Source organism: Amblyomma maculatum, chromosome 1 (assembly GCF_055883805.1).
Source record: "Amblyomma maculatum isolate TAMU_Amacu chromosome 1, ASM5588380v1, whole genome shotgun sequence".
NCBI classification, from domain to species: domain Eukaryota; kingdom Metazoa; phylum Arthropoda; class Arachnida; order Ixodida; family Ixodidae; genus Amblyomma; species Amblyomma maculatum.
The window spans coordinates 372,500,564-372,521,505 of NC_139344.1; the positions used below are offsets into that span (position 1 = coordinate 372,500,564).

General features: G+C 39.5%; 1 protein-coding gene across 2 annotated transcripts in view; it reads right to left on the reverse strand.

Annotated features, from left to right (window-relative positions):
• Ipk1 (Inositol phosphate kinase 1) overlaps positions 1-20,242 on the reverse strand; it is a 33,073-nt gene extending 12,831 nt beyond the window's left edge. For both annotated transcript variants that reach the window (XM_084591864.1, XM_084591872.1), the window contains exons 1-8: positions 20,221-20,242; positions 20,017-20,144; positions 19,414-19,458; positions 19,058-19,165; positions 18,832-18,898; positions 17,442-17,566; positions 17,264-17,359; positions 1,286-1,344 (exon numbers count right to left, since the gene is read on the reverse strand). In XM_084591864.1, the coding sequence (XP_084447990.1) occupies positions 1,286-1,344; positions 17,264-17,359; positions 17,442-17,566; positions 18,832-18,898; positions 19,058-19,165; positions 19,414-19,458; positions 20,017-20,139 (623 nt within the window). In that variant the 5' untranslated portion in view covers positions 20,140-20,144; positions 20,221-20,242. The remainder of the gene's footprint in view (positions 1-1,285; positions 1,345-17,263; positions 17,360-17,441; positions 17,567-18,831; positions 18,899-19,057; positions 19,166-19,413; positions 19,459-20,016; positions 20,145-20,220) is intronic.
• Positions 20,243-20,942: the final 700 nt, after the last annotated feature.

Below are 20,942 nucleotides of genomic sequence, written 5' to 3' on the forward strand. Positions count from 1 at the left end.
CCATCATATTATTCTCTCGCCACCATTCTTCCCGCCAAAGCCATTTAATAACAGTCGCAAGTATGCATATTGTCATATTTTCAAATGTATGTATATATATATATGAAGCTGCCCACCCTTTATGTAAAACCATTCTATAGTAGGGGATTCGCACATAAGTGAAGTCATCAATAACTTCCACTGATACACATGCAGCCTGCAGTACTTCCTGAAGCAAAATACAAGGTGCAGGACTGATGAGCCTAACCACAGTATTTTTGATGTGAGTGTACATATCTTGCTCGAATCATGTCTCATATCTCCATGTTTTTATTTCTTTACACAGTAGAGCCCCTTTATAGTAAAGTCACTGGGACCAGCAAAAATATTTACTATATCAGAAGTCAGTGATGACATGGTCCTGAGGGTGCTGTCTGGTAGTTAAATAGGCACTTACTGCACGTCTTGTTGCTTAATGAAAAAAAAAAAAAAAACTGAAATACCTTTTATCTCGTTTTTTGTGTAATTTTTTCATTATAAAATTTCTTTACATCTTGTCGAGGTACCTCTTAAGCATCAGGACAACATGGCTACAAACGCAATCAAGTTCGATTTCATGTGAAAACCAAAGCCTTGCATGAACATAGTGTCCCTTTTTGCCATTTCTGTCTTTTAAAAGGCAATAAATGATAAATGCGCGTGGCACTCAAGTGCTGTAAGACCACGCTTGCTGCACCTCCACTTCTTGCCTCCGCTGCCTCATGCTCTGTGCTGCACATTGCAGTGAATGTTCACCCATTTCTTCCCCTTTCCTATTTCTTGCTGCATCTTTACTTTCTGAACAGACCACGCCGCCTCCTTGCTATGTTTGTAGACAGCTTTCTTTTTTTTTTCTTACGCGCTGCTGCGCGTTTTCCCTTACGGCTCCAAGGCCTCTGTAAAGTAGGCTTCTCCTGACTGCTGCTAAGCATAGTGGTAAAGCCACCTGAACAAACACACTGCGTTATTTTTCCGTTTCAAATACATAAAATCTTTGCCTCGCGATTCTAGGTAGTGCGCGGGTGGCAATATCATATAGTCGTCGCCGCGGCCGGGAGCACTTTACTATAACCGATTTCTACTAAAAACGCCTTTACTATAAAGGGGGAAAAATGTACAGTCGCCTATGGAAGATGAACTGGGACTTTAGTTTGACTTTACTATATCAGCTTTTACTATATCCGAGTTTACTATAGTGGGATTAAATGCCAAACTGGAAACCTTCTAGTTTGACAATAAGTTATTGCTTGCCAAATGAGAAACTTACCCACTGAACAGATCCAGGGGGCAGTACATACTTAGTGAAGATATCCGTCCCTTGGTAACCTTAGGGGAGAATTTTTTGTACAGTTATAAAGCGTGAAAGAGTAAAGAAAAAAAAATTAACAAACGACATGATCACATTTTAAAATATCAGTTTTGTATTTATGCATTTTACAATCCAGAGTAGAATGACTGGAAAAGGATGTCTACACAGTATGAAAGAGGAATGAACAGGGGTTGAGAGGGAGCCTCAGTTCACAAGACAAGCCAACGCTTTGACAAGAAGACTTAACTTCAAAGACAAGTCCTTTTGTCAGAATGTTGGCTTGGCTTACGAACTGTATTTTAAAAAGTATTACACATTTCTCAACATCCTGAAACCTCTGTTATGTTTGTATTCGTGTGTTTCCTATTTTTCATCTTTTGTTTTAGTTCTTTCTGCATCATTTATTACTGAATTTCTTTTTTTTTTCCCTCCATTTTCGCTTAGTTTTTTTTTCTTATGTCATTGTTAAGAATTTGGGCATATAATACATTAAAAAAATGCTGACAACATTTTGAGTTTCACTTGTATGAAAAAGTGCTACAGTAATATTGTTGCTTATTAACGATTGTTTTCGCAAGAAAACTGCAATGACATTGAAGATTTCTTTTCTGAGTATCTGTGATTTTAGTACACATGGAACACCCCCTCCAATCGACCCCGCAGCAGTGGCTCAATGGTCAAGGTCGCTGTGCTCGACGTTTGATCCCAATAACACAGTTTCTGTTCCCTGCCATGGGAGCCTGCATTTTGACGGATGCAAAAGACGAAACTGCCCGTCACTGCATGTCAGAACCCCAGGTGGTCAGAATTTTTGGAGCCCTCTACTATGGCACTCCTCATAGCTGATGTCACTTTGAGACATTAAGCCCTATAGATCAAAGCACCTCCAATCAGCAACAAAAACATCTAATGTTCACTCAATGTCACAAGTTTGAACCAACTGCTAGAAAAAAAAGATTTTCCTTCTCAATTCCATATTTTCCAGAAATAGGATACTCCATTTGGTGCCAACCAAACAAATGCAGATGGACCTACAGTGGGTAACACAACTGAATTCTATGAAAGAAATTACATGACGGTGTCCTTACTGCCTGTGTGCTTCCACTATATACTATACATAGGGCTGTTTGTTTTTGGGTAAAACCCAATTTTGCCCGCATCTACTGTTCACTCAATGTAACAAGTTTTAACCAACTGCTAGAAAACAAGATTTCCCTTTTCAATTCCATATTTTCCAGAAATAGGATACTCCATTTGGTGCCAACCAAACAAATGCAGATGGACCTACAGTGGGTAACACAACTGAATTTTATGAAAGAAATTACATGACGGTGTCCTTACTGCCTGTGTGCTTCCACTATATACTATACATAGGGCTGTTTGTTTTTGGGTAAAACCCAATTTTGCCCGCATCTACTGTTCACTCAATGTAACAAGTTTGAACCAACTGCTAGAAAACAAGATTTCCCTTTTCAATTCCATATTTTCCAGAAATAGGATACTCCATTTGGTGCCAACCAAACAAATGCAGATGGACCTACAGTGGGTAACACAACTGAATTCTATGAAAGAAATTACATGACGGTGTCCTTACTGCCTGTGTGCTTCCACTATATACTATACATAGGGCTGTTTGTTTTTGGGTAAAACCCAATTTTGCCCGCATCTACTGTTCACTCAATGTAACAAGTTTGAACCAACTGCTAGAAAACAAGATTTCCCTTTTCAATTCCATATTTTCCAGAAATAGGATACTCCATTTGGTGCCAACCAAACAAATGCAGATGGACCTACAGTGGGTAACACAACTGAATTTTATGAAAGAAATTACATGACGGTGTCCTTACTGCCTGTGTGCTTCCACTATATACTAAACATAGGGCTGTTTGTTTTTGGGTAAAACCCAATTTTGCCCGCATCTACTGTTCACTCAATGTAACAAGTTTGAACCAACTGCTAGAAAACAAGATTTCCCTTTTCAATTCCATATTTTCCAGAAATAGGATACTCCATTTGGTGCCAACCAAACAAATGCAGATGGACCTACAGTGGGTAACACAACTGAATTTTATGAAAGAAATTACATGACGGTGTCCTTACTGCCTGTGTGCTTCCACTATATACTATACATAGGGCTGTTTGTTTTTGGGTAAAACCCAATTTTGCCCGCATCTACTGTTCACTCAATGTAACAAGTTTGAACCAACTGCTAGAAAAAAAAAATTTCCTTTTCAATTCCATATTTTCCAGAAACAGGATACTCCATTTGGTGCCAACCAAACAAATGCAGATGGACCTACAGTGGGTAACACAACTGAATTTTATGAAAGAAATTACATGACGGTGTCCTTACTGCCTGTGTGCTTCCACTATATACTATACATAGGGCTGTTTGTTTTTGGGTAAAACCCAATTTTGCCCGCATCTACTGTTCACTCAATGTAACAAGTTTGAACCAACTGCTAGAAAAAAAAAATTTCCTTTTCAATTCCATATTTTCCAGAAACAGGATACTCCATTTGGTGCCAACCAAACAAATGCAGATGGACCTACAGTGGGTAACACAACTGAATTTTATGAAAGAAATTACATGACGGTGTCCTTACTGCCTGTGTGCTTCCACTATATACTATACATAGGGCTGTTTGTTTTTGGGTAAAACCCAATTTTACCCGCATCTACTGTTCACTCAATGTCACAAGTTTGAACCAACTGCTAGAAAAAAAAAGATTTTCCTTCTCAATTCCATATTTTCCAGAAATAGGATACTCCATTTGGTGCCAACCAAACAAATGCAGATGGACCTACAGTGGGTAACACAACTGAATTTTATGAAAGAAATTACATGACGGTGTCCTTACTGCCTGTGTGCTTCCACTATATACTATACATAGGGCTGTTTGTTTTTGGGTAAAACCCAATTTTACCCGCATCTACTGTTCACTCAATGTCACAAGTTTGAACCAACTGCTAGAAAAAAAAGATTTTCCTTCTCAATTCCATATTTTCCAGAAATAGGATACTCCATTTGGTGCCAACCAAACAAATGCAGATGGACCTACAGTGGGTAACACAACTGAATTTTATGAAAGAAATTACATGACGGTGTCCTTACTGCCTGTGTGCTTCCACTATATACTATACATAGGGCTGTTTGTTTTTGGGTAAAACCCAATTTTGCCCGCATCTACTGTTCACTCAATGTAACAAGTTTGAACCAACTGCTAGAAAACAAGATTTCCCTTTTCAATTCCATATTTTCCAGAAATAGGATACTCCATTTGGTGCCAACCAAACAAATGCAGATGGACCTACAGTGGGTAACACAACTGAATTCTATGAAAGAAATTACATGACGGTGTCCTTACTGCCTGTGTGCTTCCACTATATACTATACATAGGGCTGTTTGTTTTTGGGTAAAACCCAATTTTACCCGCATCTACTGTTCACTCAATGTCACAAGTTTGAACCAACTGCTAGAAAAAAAAAGATTTTCCTTCTCAATTCCATATTTTCCAGAAATAGGATACTCCATTTGGTGCCAACCAAACAAATGCAGATGGACCTACAGTGGGTAACACAACTGAATTCTATGAAAGAAATTACATAGGGCTGTTTGTTTTTGGGTAAAACCCAATTTTACCCGCATCTACTGTTCACTCAATGTAACAAGTTTGAACCAACTGCTAGAAAAAAAAGATTTTCCTTCTCAATTCCATATTTTCCAGAAACAGGATACTCCATTTGGTGCCAACCAAACAAATGCAGATGGACCTACAGTGGGTAACACAATTGAATTCTATGGAAGAAATTACATGACGGTGTCCTTACTGCCTGTGTGCTTCCACTATATACTATACATAGGGCTGTTTGTTTTTGGGTAAAACCCAATTTTACCCACATCTACTGTTCACTCAATGCCACAAGTTTGAACCAACTGCTAGAAAAAAAAGATTTTCCTTCTCAATTCCATATTTTCCAGAAACAGGATACTCCATTTGGTGCCAACAAAACAAATGCAGATGGACCTACAGTGGGTAACACAACTGAATTCTATGGAAGAAATTACATGACGGTGTCCTTACTGCCTGTGTGCTTCCACTATATACTATACATAGGGCTGTTTGTTTTTGGGTAAAACCCAATTTTACCCGCATCTACTGTTCACTCAATGTAACAAGTTTGAACCAACTGCTAGAAAACAAGATTTCCCTTTTCAATTCCATATTTTCCAGAAACAGGATACTCCATTTGGTGCCAACCAAACAAATGCAGATGGACCTACAGTGGGTAACACAACTGAATTCTATGAAAGAAATTACATGACGGTGTCCTTACTGCCTGTGTGCTTCCACTATATACTATACATAGGGCTGTTTGTTTTTGGGTAAAACCCAATTTTACCTGCATCTACTGTTCACTCAATGTCACAAGTTTGAACCAACTGCTAGAAAAACAAGATTTTCCTTCTCAATTCCATATTTTCCAGAAACAGGATACTCCATTTGGTGCCAACCAAACAAATGCAGATGGACCTACAGTGGGTAACACAACTGAATTCTATGAAAGAAATTACATGATGGTGTCCTTACTGCCTGTGTGCTTCCACTATATACTATACATAGGGCTGTTTGTTTTTGGGTAAAACCCAATTTTACCTGCATCTACTGTTCACTCATTGTCACAAGTTTGAACCAACTGCTAGAAAAAAAAGATTTTCCTTCTCAATTCCATATTTTCCAGAAACAGGATACTCCATTTGGTGCCAACCAAACAATGCAGATGGACCTACAGTGGGTAACACAACTGAATTCTATGAAAGAAATTACATGACGGTGTCCTTACTGCCTGTGTGCTTCCACTATATACTAAACATAGGGCTGTTTGTTTTTGGGTAAAACCCAATTTTACCTGCATCTACTGTTCACTCAATGTAACAAGTTTGAACCAACTGCTAGAAAACAAGATTTCCCTTTTCAATTCCATATTTTCCAGAAACAGGATACTCCATTTGGTGCCAACCAAACAAATGCAGATGGACCTACAGTGGGTAACACAACTGAATTCTATGAAAGAAATTACATGATGGTGTCCTTACTGCCTGTGTGCTTCCACTATATACTATACATAGGGCTGTTTGTTTTTGGGTAAAACCCAATTTTACCTGCATCTACTGTTCACTCAATGTAACAAGTTTGAACCAACTGCTAGAAAACAAGATTTCCCTTTTCAATTCCATATTTTCCAGAAACAGGATACTCGATTTGGTGCCAACCAAACAATGCAGATGGACCTACAGTTGGTAACACAACTGAATTCTATGAAAGAAATTGCATGAAGGTGTCCTTACTGCCTGTGTGCTTCCACTATATACTAAACATAGGGCTGTTTATTTTTGGGTAAAACCCAATTTTACCCGCATCTACTGTTCACTCAATGTAACAAGTTTGAACCAACTGCTAGAAAACAAGATTTTCCTTCTCAATTCCATATTTTCCAGAAACAGGATACTCGATTTGGTGCCAACCAAACAAATGCAGATGGACCTACAGTGGGTAACACAACTGAATTCTATGAAAGAAATTACATGACGGTGTCCTTACTGCCTGTGTGCTTCCACTATATACTAAACATAGGGCTGTTTATTTTTGGGTAAAACCCAATTTTACCTGCATCTACTGTTCACTCAATGTAACAAGTTTGAACCAACTGCTAGAAAACAAGATTTCCCTTTTCAATTCCATATTTTCCAGAAACAGGATACTCGATTTGGTGCCAACCAAACAAATGCAGATGGACCTCCAGTGGGTAACACAACTGAATTCTATGAAAGAAATTACATGATGGTGTCCTTACTGCCTGTGTGCTTCCACTATATACTATACATAGGGCTGTTTGTTTTTGGGTAAAACCCAATTTTACCTGCATCTACTGTTCACTCAATGTCACAAGTTTGAACCAACTGCTAGAAAAAAAGATTTTCCTTCTCAATTCCATATTTTCCAGAAATAGGATACTCCATTTGGTGCCAACCAAACAAATGCAGATGGACCTACAGTGGGTAACACAACTGAATTCTATGAAAGAAATTACATGACGGTGTCCTTACTGCCTGTGTGCTTCCACTATATACTATACATAGGGCTGTTTGTTTTTGGGTAAAACCCAATTTTACCTGCATCTACTGTTCACTCAATGTAACAAGTTTGAACCAACTGCTAGAAAACAAGATTTCCCTTTTCAATTCCATATTTTCCAGAAACAGGATACTCGATTTGGTGCCAACCAAACAATGCAGATGGACCTACAGTTGGTAACACAACTGAATTCTATGAAAGAAATTGCATGAAGGTGTCCTTACTGCCTGTGTGCTTCCACTATATACTAAACATAGGGCTGTTTATTTTTGGGTAAAACCCAATTTTACCCGCATCTACTGTTCACTCAATGTAACAAGTTTGAACCAACTGCTAGAAAACAAGATTTTCCTTCTCAATTCCATATTTTCCAGAAATAGGATACTCCATTTCGTGCCAACCAAACAAATGCAGATGGACCTACAGTGGGTAACACAACTGAATTCTATGAAAGAAATTACATGACGGTGTCCTTACTGCCTGTGTGCTTCCACTATATACTAAACATAGGGCTGTTTATTTTTGGGTAAAACCCAATTTTACCTGCATCTACTGTTCACTCAATGTAACAAGTTTGAACCAACTGCTAGAAAACAAGATTTCCCTTTTCAATTCCATATTTTCCAGAAACAGGATACTCCATTTGGTGCCAACCAAACAATGCAGATGGACCTACAGTGGGTAACACAACTGAATTCTATGAAAGAAATTACATGACGGTGTCCTTACTGCCTGTGTGCTTCCACTATATACTATACATAGGGCTGTTTGTTTTTGGGTAAAACCCAATTTTACCTGCATCTACTGTTCACTCAATGTAACAAGTTTGAACCAACTGCTAGAAAACAAGATTTCCCTTTTCAATTCCATATTTTCCAGAAACAGGATACTCGATTTGGTGCCAACCAAACAATGCAGATGGACCTACAGTTGGTAACACAACTGAATTCTATGAAAGAAATTACATGACGGTGTCCTTACTGCCTGTGTGCTTCCACTATATACTAAACATAGGGCTGTTTATTTTTGGGTAAAACCCAATTTTACCTGCATCTACTGTTCACTCAATGTCACAAGTTTGAACCAACTGCTAGAAAAAAAAGATTTTCCTTCTCAATTCCATATTTTCCAGAAACAGGATACTCCATTTGGTGCCAACCAAACAATGCAGATGGACCTACAGTGGGTAACACAACTGAATTCTATGAAAGAAATTACATGACGGTGTCCTTACTGCCTGTGTGCTTCCACTATATACTAAACATAGGGCTGTTTGTTTTTGGGTAAAACCCAATTTTACCCGCATCTACTGTTCACTCAATGTAACAAGTTTGAACCAACTGCTAGAAAACAAGATTTCCCTTTTCAATTCCATATTTTCCAGAAACAGGATACTCCATTTGGTGCCAACCAAACAAATGCAGATGGACCTACAAAGGGTAACACAACTGAATTCTATGAAAGAAATTACATGATGGTGTCCTTACTGCCTGTGTGCTTCCACTATATACTATACATAGGGCTGTTTGTTTTTGGGTAAAACCCAATTTTACCTGCATCTACTGTTCACTCAATGTAACAAGTTTGAACCAACTGCTAGAAAACAAGATTTCCCTTTTCAATTCCATATTTTCCAGAAACAGGATACTCGATTTGGTGCCAACCAAACAATGCAGATGGACCTACAGTTGGTAACACAACTGAATTCTATGAAAGAAATTGCATGAAGGTGTCCTTACTGCCTGTGTGCTTCCACTATATACTAAACATAGGGCTGTTTATTTTTGGGTAAAACCCAATTTTACCCGCATCTACTGTTCACTCAATGTAACAAGTTTGAACCAACTGCTAGAAAACAAGATTTTCCTTCTCAATTCCATATTTTCCAGAAACAGGATACTCGATTTGGTGCCAACCAAACAAATGCAGATGGACCTACAGTGGGTAACACAACTGAATTCTATGAAAGAAATTACATGACGGTGTCCTTACTGCCTGTGTGCTTCCACTATATACTAAACATAGGGCTGTTTGTTTTTGGGTAAAACCCAATTTTACCCGCATCTACTGTTCACTCAATGTAACAAGTTTGAACCAACTGCTAGAAAACAAGATTTCCCTTTTCAATTCCATATTTTCCAGAAACAGGATACTCCATTTGGTGCCAACCAAACAAATGCAGATGGACCTACAGTGGGTAACACAACTGAATTCTATGAAAGAAATTACATGATGGTGTCCTTACTGCCTGTGTGCTTCCACTATATACTATACATAGGGCTGTTTGTTTTTGGGTAAAACCCAATTTTACCTGCATCTACTGTTCACTCAATGTAACAAGTTTGAACCAACTGCTAGAAAACAAGATTTCCCTTTTCAATTCCATATTTTCCAGAAACAGGATACTCGATTTGGTGCCAACCAAACAATGCAGATGGACCTACAGTTGGTAACACAACTGAATTCTATGAAAGAAATTGCATGAAGGTGTCCTTACTGCCTGTGTGCTTCCACTATATACTAAACATAGGGCTGTTTATTTTTGGGTAAAACCCAATTTTACCCGCATCTACTGTTCACTCAATGTAACAAGTTTGAACCAACTGCTAGAAAACAAGATTTTCCTTCTCAATTCCATATTTTCCAGAAACAGGATACTCCATTTGGTGCCAACCAAACAAATGCAGATGGACCTACAGTGGGTAACACAACTGAATTTTATGAAAGAAATTACATGACGGTGTCCTTACTGCCTGTGTGCTTCCACTATATACTATACATAGGGCTGTTTGTTTTTGGGTAAAACCCAATTTTGCCCGCATCTACTGTTCACTCAATGTAACAAGTTTGAACCAACTGCTAGAAAAAAAAAATTTCCTTTTCAATTCCATATTTTCCAGAAACAGGATACTCCATTTGGTGCCAACCAAACAAATGCAGATGGACCTACAGTGGGTAACACAACTGAATTTTATGAAAGAAATTACATGACGGTGTCCTTACTGCCTGTGTGCTTCCACTATATACTATACATAGGGCTGTTTGTTTTTGGGTAAAACCCAATTTTACCCGCATCTACTGTTCACTCAATGTCACAAGTTTGAACCAACTGCTAGAAAAAAAAAGATTTTCCTTCTCAATTCCATATTTTCCAGAAATAGGATACTCCATTTGGTGCCAACCAAACAAATGCAGATGGACCTACAGTGGGTAACACAACTGAATTTTATGAAAGAAATTACATGACGGTGTCCTTACTGCCTGTGTGCTTCCACTATATACTATACATAGGGCTGTTTGTTTTTGGGTAAAACCCAATTTTACCCGCATCTACTGTTCACTCAATGTCACAAGTTTGAACCAACTGCTAGAAAAAAAAGATTTTCCTTCTCAATTCCATATTTTCCAGAAATAGGATACTCCATTTGGTGCCAACCAAACAAATGCAGATGGACCTACAGTGGGTAACACAACTGAATTTTATGAAAGAAATTACATGACGGTGTCCTTACTGCCTGTGTGCTTCCACTATATACTATACATAGGGCTGTTTGTTTTTGGGTAAAACCCAATTTTGCCCGCATCTACTGTTCACTCAATGTAACAAGTTTGAACCAACTGCTAGAAAACAAGATTTCCCTTTTCAATTCCATATTTTCCAGAAATAGGATACTCCATTTGGTGCCAACCAAACAAATGCAGATGGACCTACAGTGGGTAACACAACTGAATTCTATGAAAGAAATTACATGACGGTGTCCTTACTGCCTGTGTGCTTCCACTATATACTATACATAGGGCTGTTTGTTTTTGGGTAAAACCCAATTTTACCCGCATCTACTGTTCACTCAATGTCACAAGTTTGAACCAACTGCTAGAAAAAAAAAGATTTTCCTTCTCAATTCCATATTTTCCAGAAATAGGATACTCCATTTGGTGCCAACCAAACAAATGCAGATGGACCTACAGTGGGTAACACAACTGAATTCTATGAAAGAAATTACATAGGGCTGTTTGTTTTTGGGTAAAACCCAATTTTACCCGCATCTACTGTTCACTCAATGTAACAAGTTTGAACCAACTGCTAGAAAAAAAAGATTTTCCTTCTCAATTCCATATTTTCCAGAAACAGGATACTCCATTTGGTGCCAACCAAACAAATGCAGATGGACCTACAGTGGGTAACACAATTGAATTCTATGGAAGAAATTACATGACGGTGTCCTTACTGCCTGTGTGCTTCCACTATATACTATACATAGGGCTGTTTGTTTTTGGGTAAAACCCAATTTTACCTGCATCTACTGTTCACTCAATGTCACAAGTTTGAACCAACTGCTAGAAAAACAAGATTTTCCTTCTCAATTCCATATTTTCCAGAAACAGGATACTCCATTTGGTGCCAACCAAACAAATGCAGATGGACCTACAGTGGGTAACACAACTGAATTCTATGAAAGAAATTACATGATGGTGTCCTTACTGCCTGTGTGCTTCCACTATATACTATACATAGGGCTGTTTGTTTTTGGGTAAAACCCAATTTTACCTGCATCTACTGTTCACTCATTGTCACAAGTTTGAACCAACTGCTAGAAAAAAAAGATTTTCCTTCTCAATTCCATATTTTCCAGAAACAGGATACTCCATTTGGTGCCAACCAAACAATGCAGATGGACCTACAGTGGGTAACACAACTGAATTCTATGAAAGAAATTACATGACGGTGTCCTTACTGCCTGTGTGCTTCCACTATATACTAAACATAGGGCTGTTTGTTTTTGGGTAAAACCCAATTTTACCTGCATCTACTGTTCACTCAATGTAACAAGTTTGAACCAACTGCTAGAAAACAAGATTTCCCTTTTCAATTCCATATTTTCCAGAAACAGGATACTCCATTTGGTGCCAACCAAACAAATGCAGATGGACCTACAGTGGGTAACACAACTGAATTCTATGAAAGAAATTACATGATGGTGTCCTTACTGCCTGTGTGCTTCCACTATATACTATACATAGGGCTGTTTGTTTTTGGGTAAAACCCAATTTTACCTGCATCTACTGTTCACTCAATGTAACAAGTTTGAACCAACTGCTAGAAAACAAGATTTCCCTTTTCAATTCCATATTTTCCAGAAACAGGATACTCGATTTGGTGCCAACCAAACAATGCAGATGGACCTACAGTTGGTAACACAACTGAATTCTATGAAAGAAATTGCATGAAGGTGTCCTTACTGCCTGTGTGCTTCCACTATATACTAAACATAGGGCTGTTTATTTTTGGGTAAAACCCAATTTTACCCGCATCTACTGTTCACTCAATGTAACAAGTTTGAACCAACTGCTAGAAAACAAGATTTTCCTTCTCAATTCCATATTTTCCAGAAATAGGATACTCCATTTCGTGCCAACCAAACAAATGCAGATGGACCTACAGTGGGTAACACAACTGAATTCTATGAAAGAAATTACATGACGGTGTCCTTACTGCCTGTGTGCTTCCACTATATACTAAACATAGGGCTGTTTATTTTTGGGTAAAACCCAATTTTACCTGCATCTACTGTTCACTCAATGTAACAAGTTTGAACCAACTGCTAGAAAACAAGATTTCCCTTTTCAATTCCATATTTTCCAGAAACAGGATACTCCATTTGGTGCCAACCAAACAATGCAGATGGACCTACAGTGGGTAACACAACTGAATTCTATGAAAGAAATTACATGACGGTGTCCTTACTGCCTGTGTGCTTCCACTATATACTATACATAGGGCTGTTTGTTTTTGGGTAAAACCCAATTTTACCTGCATCTACTGTTCACTCAATGTAACAAGTTTGAACCAACTGCTAGAAAACAAGATTTCCCTTTTCAATTCCATATTTTCCAGAAACAGGATACTCGATTTGGTGCCAACCAAACAATGCAGATGGACCTACAGTTGGTAACACAACTGAATTCTATGAAAGAAATTACATGACGGTGTCCTTACTGCCTGTGTGCTTCCACTATATACTAAACATAGGGCTGTTTATTTTTGGGTAAAACCCAATTTTACCTGCATCTACTGTTCACTCAATGTCACAAGTTTGAACCAACTGCTAGAAAAAAAAGATTTTCCTTCTCAATTCCATATTTTCCAGAAACAGGATACTCCATTTGGTGCCAACCAAACAATGCAGATGGACCTACAGTGGGTAACACAACTGAATTCTATGAAAGAAATTACATGACGGTGTCCTTACTGCCTGTGTGCTTCCACTATATACTAAACATAGGGCTGTTTGTTTTTGGGTAAAACCCAATTTTACCCGCATCTACTGTTCACTCAATGTAACAAGTTTGAACCAACTGCTAGAAAACAAGATTTCCCTTTTCAATTCCATATTTTCCAGAAACAGGATACTCCATTTGGTGCCAACCAAACAAATGCAGATGGACCTACAAAGGGTAACACAACTGAATTCTATGAAAGAAATTACATGATGGTGTCCTTACTGCCTGTGTGCTTCCACTATATACTATACATAGGGCTGTTTGTTTTTGGGTAAAACCCAATTTTACCTGCATCTACTGTTCACTCAATGTAACAAGTTTGAACCAACTGCTAGAAAACAAGATTTCCCTTTTCAATTCCATATTTTCCAGAAACAGGATACTCGATTTGGTGCCAACCAAACAATGCAGATGGACCTACAGTTGGTAACACAACTGAATTCTATGAAAGAAATTGCATGAAGGTGTCCTTACTGCCTGTGTGCTTCCACTATATACTAAACATAGGGCTGTTTATTTTTGGGTAAAACCCAATTTTACCCGCATCTACTGTTCACTCAATGTAACAAGTTTGAACCAACTGCTAGAAAACAAGATTTTCCTTCTCAATTCCATATTTTCCAGAAACAGGATACTCGATTTGGTGCCAACCAAACAAATGCAGATGGACCTACAGTGGGTAACACAACTGAATTCTATGAAAGAAATTACATGACGGTGTCCTTACTGCCTGTGTGCTTCCACTATATACTAAACATAGGGCTGTTTGTTTTTGGGTAAAACCCAATTTTACCCGCATCTACTGTTCACTCAATGTAACAAGTTTGAACCAACTGCTAGAAAACAAGATTTCCCTTTTCAATTCCATATTTTCCAGAAACAGGATACTCCATTTGGTGCCAACCAAACAAATGCAGATGGACCTACAGTGGGTAACACAACTGAATTCTATGAAAGAAATTACATGATGGTGTCCTTACTGCCTGTGTGCTTCCACTATATACTATACATAGGGCTGTTTGTTTTTGGGTAAAACCCAATTTTACCTGCATCTACTGTTCACTCAATGTAACAAGTTTGAACCAACTGCTAGAAAACAAGATTTCCCTTTTCAATTCCATATTTTCCAGAAACAGGATACTCGATTTGGTGCCAACCAAACAATGCAGATGGACCTACAGTTGGTAACACAACTGAATTCTATGAAAGAAATTGCATGAAGGTGTCCTTACTGCCTGTGTGCTTCCACTATATACTAAACATAGGGCTGTTTATTTTTGGGTAAAACCCAATTTTACCCGCATCTACTGTTCACTCAATGTAACAAGTTTGAACCAACTGCTAGAAAACAAGATTTTCCTTCTCAATTCCATATTTTCCAGAAACAGGATACTCGATTTGGTGCCAACCAAACAAATGCAGATGGACCTACAGTGGGTAACACAACTGAATTCTATGAAAGAAATTACATGATGGTGTCCTTACTGCCTGTGTGCTTCCACTATATACTATACATAGGGCTGTTTGTTTTTGGGTAAAACCCAATTTTACCTGCATCTACTGTTCACTCAATGTAACAAGTTTGAACCAACTGCTAGAAAACAAGATTTCCCTTTTCAATTCCATATTTTCCAGAAACAGGATACTCGATTTGGTGCCAACCAAACAAATGCAGATGGACCTACAGTGGGTAACACAACTGAATTCTATGAAAGAAATTACATGATGGTGTCCTTACTGCCTGTGTGCTTCCACTATATACTATACATAGGGCTGTTTGTTTTTGGGTAAAACCCAATTTTACCTGCATCTACTGTTCACTCAATGTCACAAGTTTGAACCAACTGCTAGAAAAAAAGATTTTCCTTCTCAATTCCATATTTTCCAGAAATAGGATACTCCATTTCGTGCCAACCAAACAAATGCAGATGGACCTACAGTGGGTAACACAACTGAATTCTATGAAAGAAATTACATGACGGTGTCCTTACTGCCTGTGTGCTTCCACTATATACTATACATAGGGCTGTTTGTTTTTGGGTAAAACCCAATTTTGCCCGCATCTACTGTTCACTCAATGTAACAAGTTTGAACCAACTGCTAGAAAACAAGATTTTCCTTTTCAATTCCATATTTTCCAGAAACAGGATACTCGATTTGGTGCCAACCAAACAATGCAGATGGACCTACAGTTGGTAACACAACTGAATTCTATGAAAGAAATTGCATGAAGGTGTCCTTACTGCCTGTGTGCTCCCACTATATAATATACATAGGGCTGTTTGTTTTTAAGTAAAACCCCCGCTCTTTGCACCCCAAACATATTAGTGCAAAATCGGGTAAAACAAGACTGCTCTATGATTTCTGAGGGAACTGTAGCCTCAGAACTATTTTACCCCCCATTCGTGCATGGGCAAGAGGTGGCTGAAAGAAAAAGAATCCTACACGTCCAAAATCCTACATTACTACCGGCTTCTTGATTTCCGTGACCAACAATGTAGACTCGTTTCGCGAAAAGTGTAACCAGCACTTGTGGGAAGCAAACACCATTAATGCAGGTGTTGGAAGTCATGACGCAACAGTACACTACCCAGGGCCAGCAATTACCACGTAGACTTTGTTGTGACTAGCAATAGCAGCTGCGATGTTGAGAGAACATTCTCTCAGCTAAGATACCTCCAAAGACCGGACAGTTGTTGCGTGGAAACTAAAATGCTGTGCATGCAGATGATTATGTATGTTAACAAGGACATGTAAAAAGTCAATGAACAGCTTGTGTGAATAAAATGTTTCATGTCCAAAAAATGGTCCAAGCTTTTTACTGCCAGTAATTATTAATTATCAAAGAAACAAGGATTTCTAGTATATTTTCTTCAGGACTCAATATTTTCACCTGCCTACCAGCCTGAAGCATAACCTTAATTGTTACCTTTTGATTTTAAAAAATTGAACAAATTATTACAGCTTGTAAATTTAACCCCGAAAAAAAATCCAAATTTTGAAATGTTTCCACAAAAAAACCCCATTTCTTCCCCATTATCAAGTTGGAAGGTAGCATCCCAATTTTGCTCACTGAATGAGATGCCCGACTACTGTGCCGGAGTACCGAGTTCGATCCCGGCTGCCGCCAGCTGCATTTCAATTGAAGCGAAACGAAGAAGGTGTCCATGTGCTGTGCAATGTCAGCGCACATTAAAGATCCCCAGGTGGTCGAAATTATTCCGTAGCCCTCCACTACGGCCCCTCTTTCACTCCCACCTTCCTCTCTTCCCTTACTGTGTGGTTCAGGTGTCTACAGAAACAAATGTGACGGATACTGTGCCTTTCCCTTTCTGGAAACAAGTATTATTATTATTATTATTATTATTACTAATGTGGAAAAACATAAAACCTGAAGCTGAACAACCCTAGATACACTCAGTGAGGGTCTGTTGGGGATACCGGGAACAAAAATAAATGTGGCAGCCCAAGAGAGGCTGGTAACATCCCCATCTCACACACAAATTTTTTTCATACCTTCAACGTCTGAGCAAGGTGAAACCGGCACACTGAAGCCCGCACCTGGTGCTCCAAGGGAAGGTCAATGGGATTGGGCAGGAAGCCTTGCTTTGGCTGAATAATAAAACACCCAAATGGCATAAACCAACTGCAGCAGATAAGGCCTTGTCATGTGTATTACACACCTTTAGCGTACCTTAATTTCGATGGACAGCACAGGACCTTCAGCAAATTTTCGTAGGTGGCTTGGCAAGGTGCAGTAGTCAGGGAGCAGCAGTCCAACTGTTGGAGCTTCTCGGACGTTTTTCTTTAACCTGTGCACTGTTAGGAAAATGATTTCAGGGCAATAAATACTGCAACTTACATGACTGGTATTTAACAATTACTTTCACAGGCAGGCTTTACATTCTTGCTGCTGTACAAGTAAAACAAGGATTCAAGCGTGTTTCTTACTGAGGCTTACCTGCAGCATAGCTAAGTCTACTCACAGACTAGAGTTGTGCCTTAACGAAATATGTAAATGAAGCATATTGCAACACCTTAGCTTCACTTTGAGCTACTTGCTGAAAGCCGAAAGGTTTACTCAATATGCTAGCAATGGTAAACAATTCGTGCCCAGAAAAGTGCCAATGTATGCACAACAACCAACAAAACTTCTTTTCTTTTCTCCACAGTCACAGAACAGAATGAAAGGAGATAAGTACAAGCTTAACAAAAACGAAGTAACCTGCTTTTTTCTACAGATACCTGCCTGCAACACCTGTTATAGCGCTATTCATGTTCCGGTAAAAACGTCCATAGAAAAAATTTCCCCGGAGTAAATGTCCCCGGAAGAAACATCGGCGGAAAAAAACTCCCATTTGTGAAGTAGGAAAAAATGTCCCCAAGCAGGGACTGCGTTGCCCGTGTCGAGCTGCAATGATGTATATTACAGCACTTCCACCTGCCGGCTTGGAAGTGACCGAGCATCCAACTGATGCAGGGCGTTCACATAGAACAACAACAAAAACGATGGCAGTGGTAACACAGTGACAGCGCCTCTTCTCCGCCTATTTGCGGGAAAATGCAAGCTGATCACCGGCTTTACTGGACCGGAAGCTTGAAGCGATGCGTTAAGGTGACAGTGGTCAACAACCGGTTAAGCCTCTGCCTGGCCTCCTCAATATAGCATCTCCATCACCACCAGAAGTGCAGGAAGGATTATAAACCATCGTCAGAAGAAGGGTCAAATCTCGTCATCGGAAAGCTCGGACCCACGCAACATATAAAAAGTCGGATGGCTTTTTCACCATGCTTTTTCGCAGTGCATATAAATACGTCAGGCGCCCAGGGGAGCAAATGATGACTACATTTATGTGACAGCCAAGAGAGAATAGAATTAAATGCGCATTTGTTGCGATGTGAATTCAGGAAGAATTCAGTCTCAGGTCGAATTTTTGCCTCGTGGCCGCTTTTTCAGGGGCCTTTTCTTCCGGGGACGTTTTTTCCGGGGGTCGTATCTTCCAGGGAAACCCATAGAATTCACCCTGAGTCTATATGGTAATCAATTAGCATGACAAATTGAAGTATAAAAACACACCACTTACATGGTCTCTCTACCTGCACAGCCTTGTTGATAAGTCTCACATTTTCAGCCGTCAGTCGAACAAGGACCTGAAAGAGTAAAGCGATTAGTAAACACACTTCTGAAGCTCCAAAGAAACAACCCATTTGACATAGCTCTCAAGATGCATGCCATTCTTCAAGATCATGACAGATGTTTCCTATAAGCTGCGCCTTACTCAGACACACAACACGAAGAAAAAAACTTGCCGGGGGACGAACAAATTGGCTTCCGAGCAAGGGCTTCATGACATTCTCGATGAAGTCTGCCTCCATGTGACACTTCTGTAAGCTCTCTCCAACCTGTGAGATCGTGTCCTGTGTAGGAGGAAACAACACTGCATGTATTGCTTTGAAAACAAGCAATGCAATGCAAACTTTACAAGAGTCCTCAATGAGCACATCATCTCGTATCTCCCAAGCTGCACATGAAATACAAGCTGCCCTGTCCTTTGTGTTCAGTACTTCATGACTGCACAAATTTTACTTCCCACCACAGAAAGAAATTAATAAATCTTGCAATGCTTGGAGCAGAAGAAAAAGTCATCTCTACGTGAGATAGTTACCTCAGTGAATGCGGCACTCTTACGAAGACGGAGGACTTTATCCTCCTGTAAAGATAAACAAACAAGAAAAGGTGAACCTCTGGCCGGCTACAATAAATGGACGAAGGTCACTTCACACATGTAAACACACCTTATCGGATATCCGGTAAACATCCTCGGCGAAATTAATGTTAGTCGCGCCGCCTCCCATGGAGCGAAATTGAGTACATACGTTCGTCTCCCTGTCCGTAGACGTGCCCGAAAAGTGTGACTGGGAAATACGCGCAAAAGTGCGAATAATGACAACCGCGAAGTACGCGTCAAGCTAGCGCAGAGAGCGCCGAAGAATTTGAGCCGGCATCTTCGCGATCGAGCACATATCGAATGCACGCACAAAACTCCTTAGTTCAAGACGTAAGTGTAGCCAGCGTGGCAGACGACGGATGCGTACGTAGTCTGAACGCGGATGTTAATGTAGCGGCCCTAAGAACAGAAACCAGTATTAGTAAAGATCACTACTCGAGTCAGTAACGGCAAGCCCGAATGAAATACCGCGGCCATGCTTTCGGTACTGCGCGCGATAAAGGATTCTGACCGAACTCAAAAATTCGACAGACGACTTACGTTCTTTAGTGTGACGACAATGTTGGCGTTCCCTTCACCGCGGAAGGCACAGTTTTCGGGCGAAATAGCAAATTTCTCAACGGGATCGCAACCTAGCCGGTCTCTTCCCGTTGGAGTCGCCATATCAACTGCGACAGTAAAAAAAAATAAAACAAGAGCAGCTGACTGGCCGACTCACATACGTCGGTGTGATAACTTTCGTACTCAATTTCTATCCATTGAGAATATGCACAGTGAAATGCAGCAATGGAAAAATTGCTGAATATATCAGAACGCCGGTTTTCAAAAAAAGTAGGAGGAGGAGCTAATAAAACGACGTGTAGTCGGTGGAGCCGCGTCGTCTGCTATGTGCGAAGATGCGTGAGTCACGGATTGGGACTGTGCGAATGAAAAAGAAATAAAGCAACATAAGTTCTGACAACAAGTACAGTAAGTCGCAGCGGATTCGTTTCCATTCGTGCCCAAAGCATAACATAGGTATTGTTCAATAAATTCACTAAATAAGAGAGACACCAACGACAAAAGGTTAACCTATGCATTCCTACGCTTTCCGGCTTGATGACGTAAAATGCAATCTAAAATATATTTCATCCCGAGAAACTTTGTTCGTCTCTTAAAATAACCATTGTAAATAAAACACGTTTTCTGATTATATTGTAATGTTCGGAAGAGATTTCATGCATGGCAGTTTGTCATGCACAGCCATGTGCACAGCGCACCGCCACCATAATTGTATGGCGCGCATTTCAATTTGATTATCAGATCGATGTCTAGCGACTGCTGAGGCTGCACGAAGTAAAAAAAGAAAAGAATTAAGTCACTGAGCGATCAACTGTAATAAAAAGCTTGCGCATAATCTGCTTCAATTCTGCTAATCACGTTAACGAAAGGAGGTCAGTCAAAGGCTTTACACATGCATGAATGGT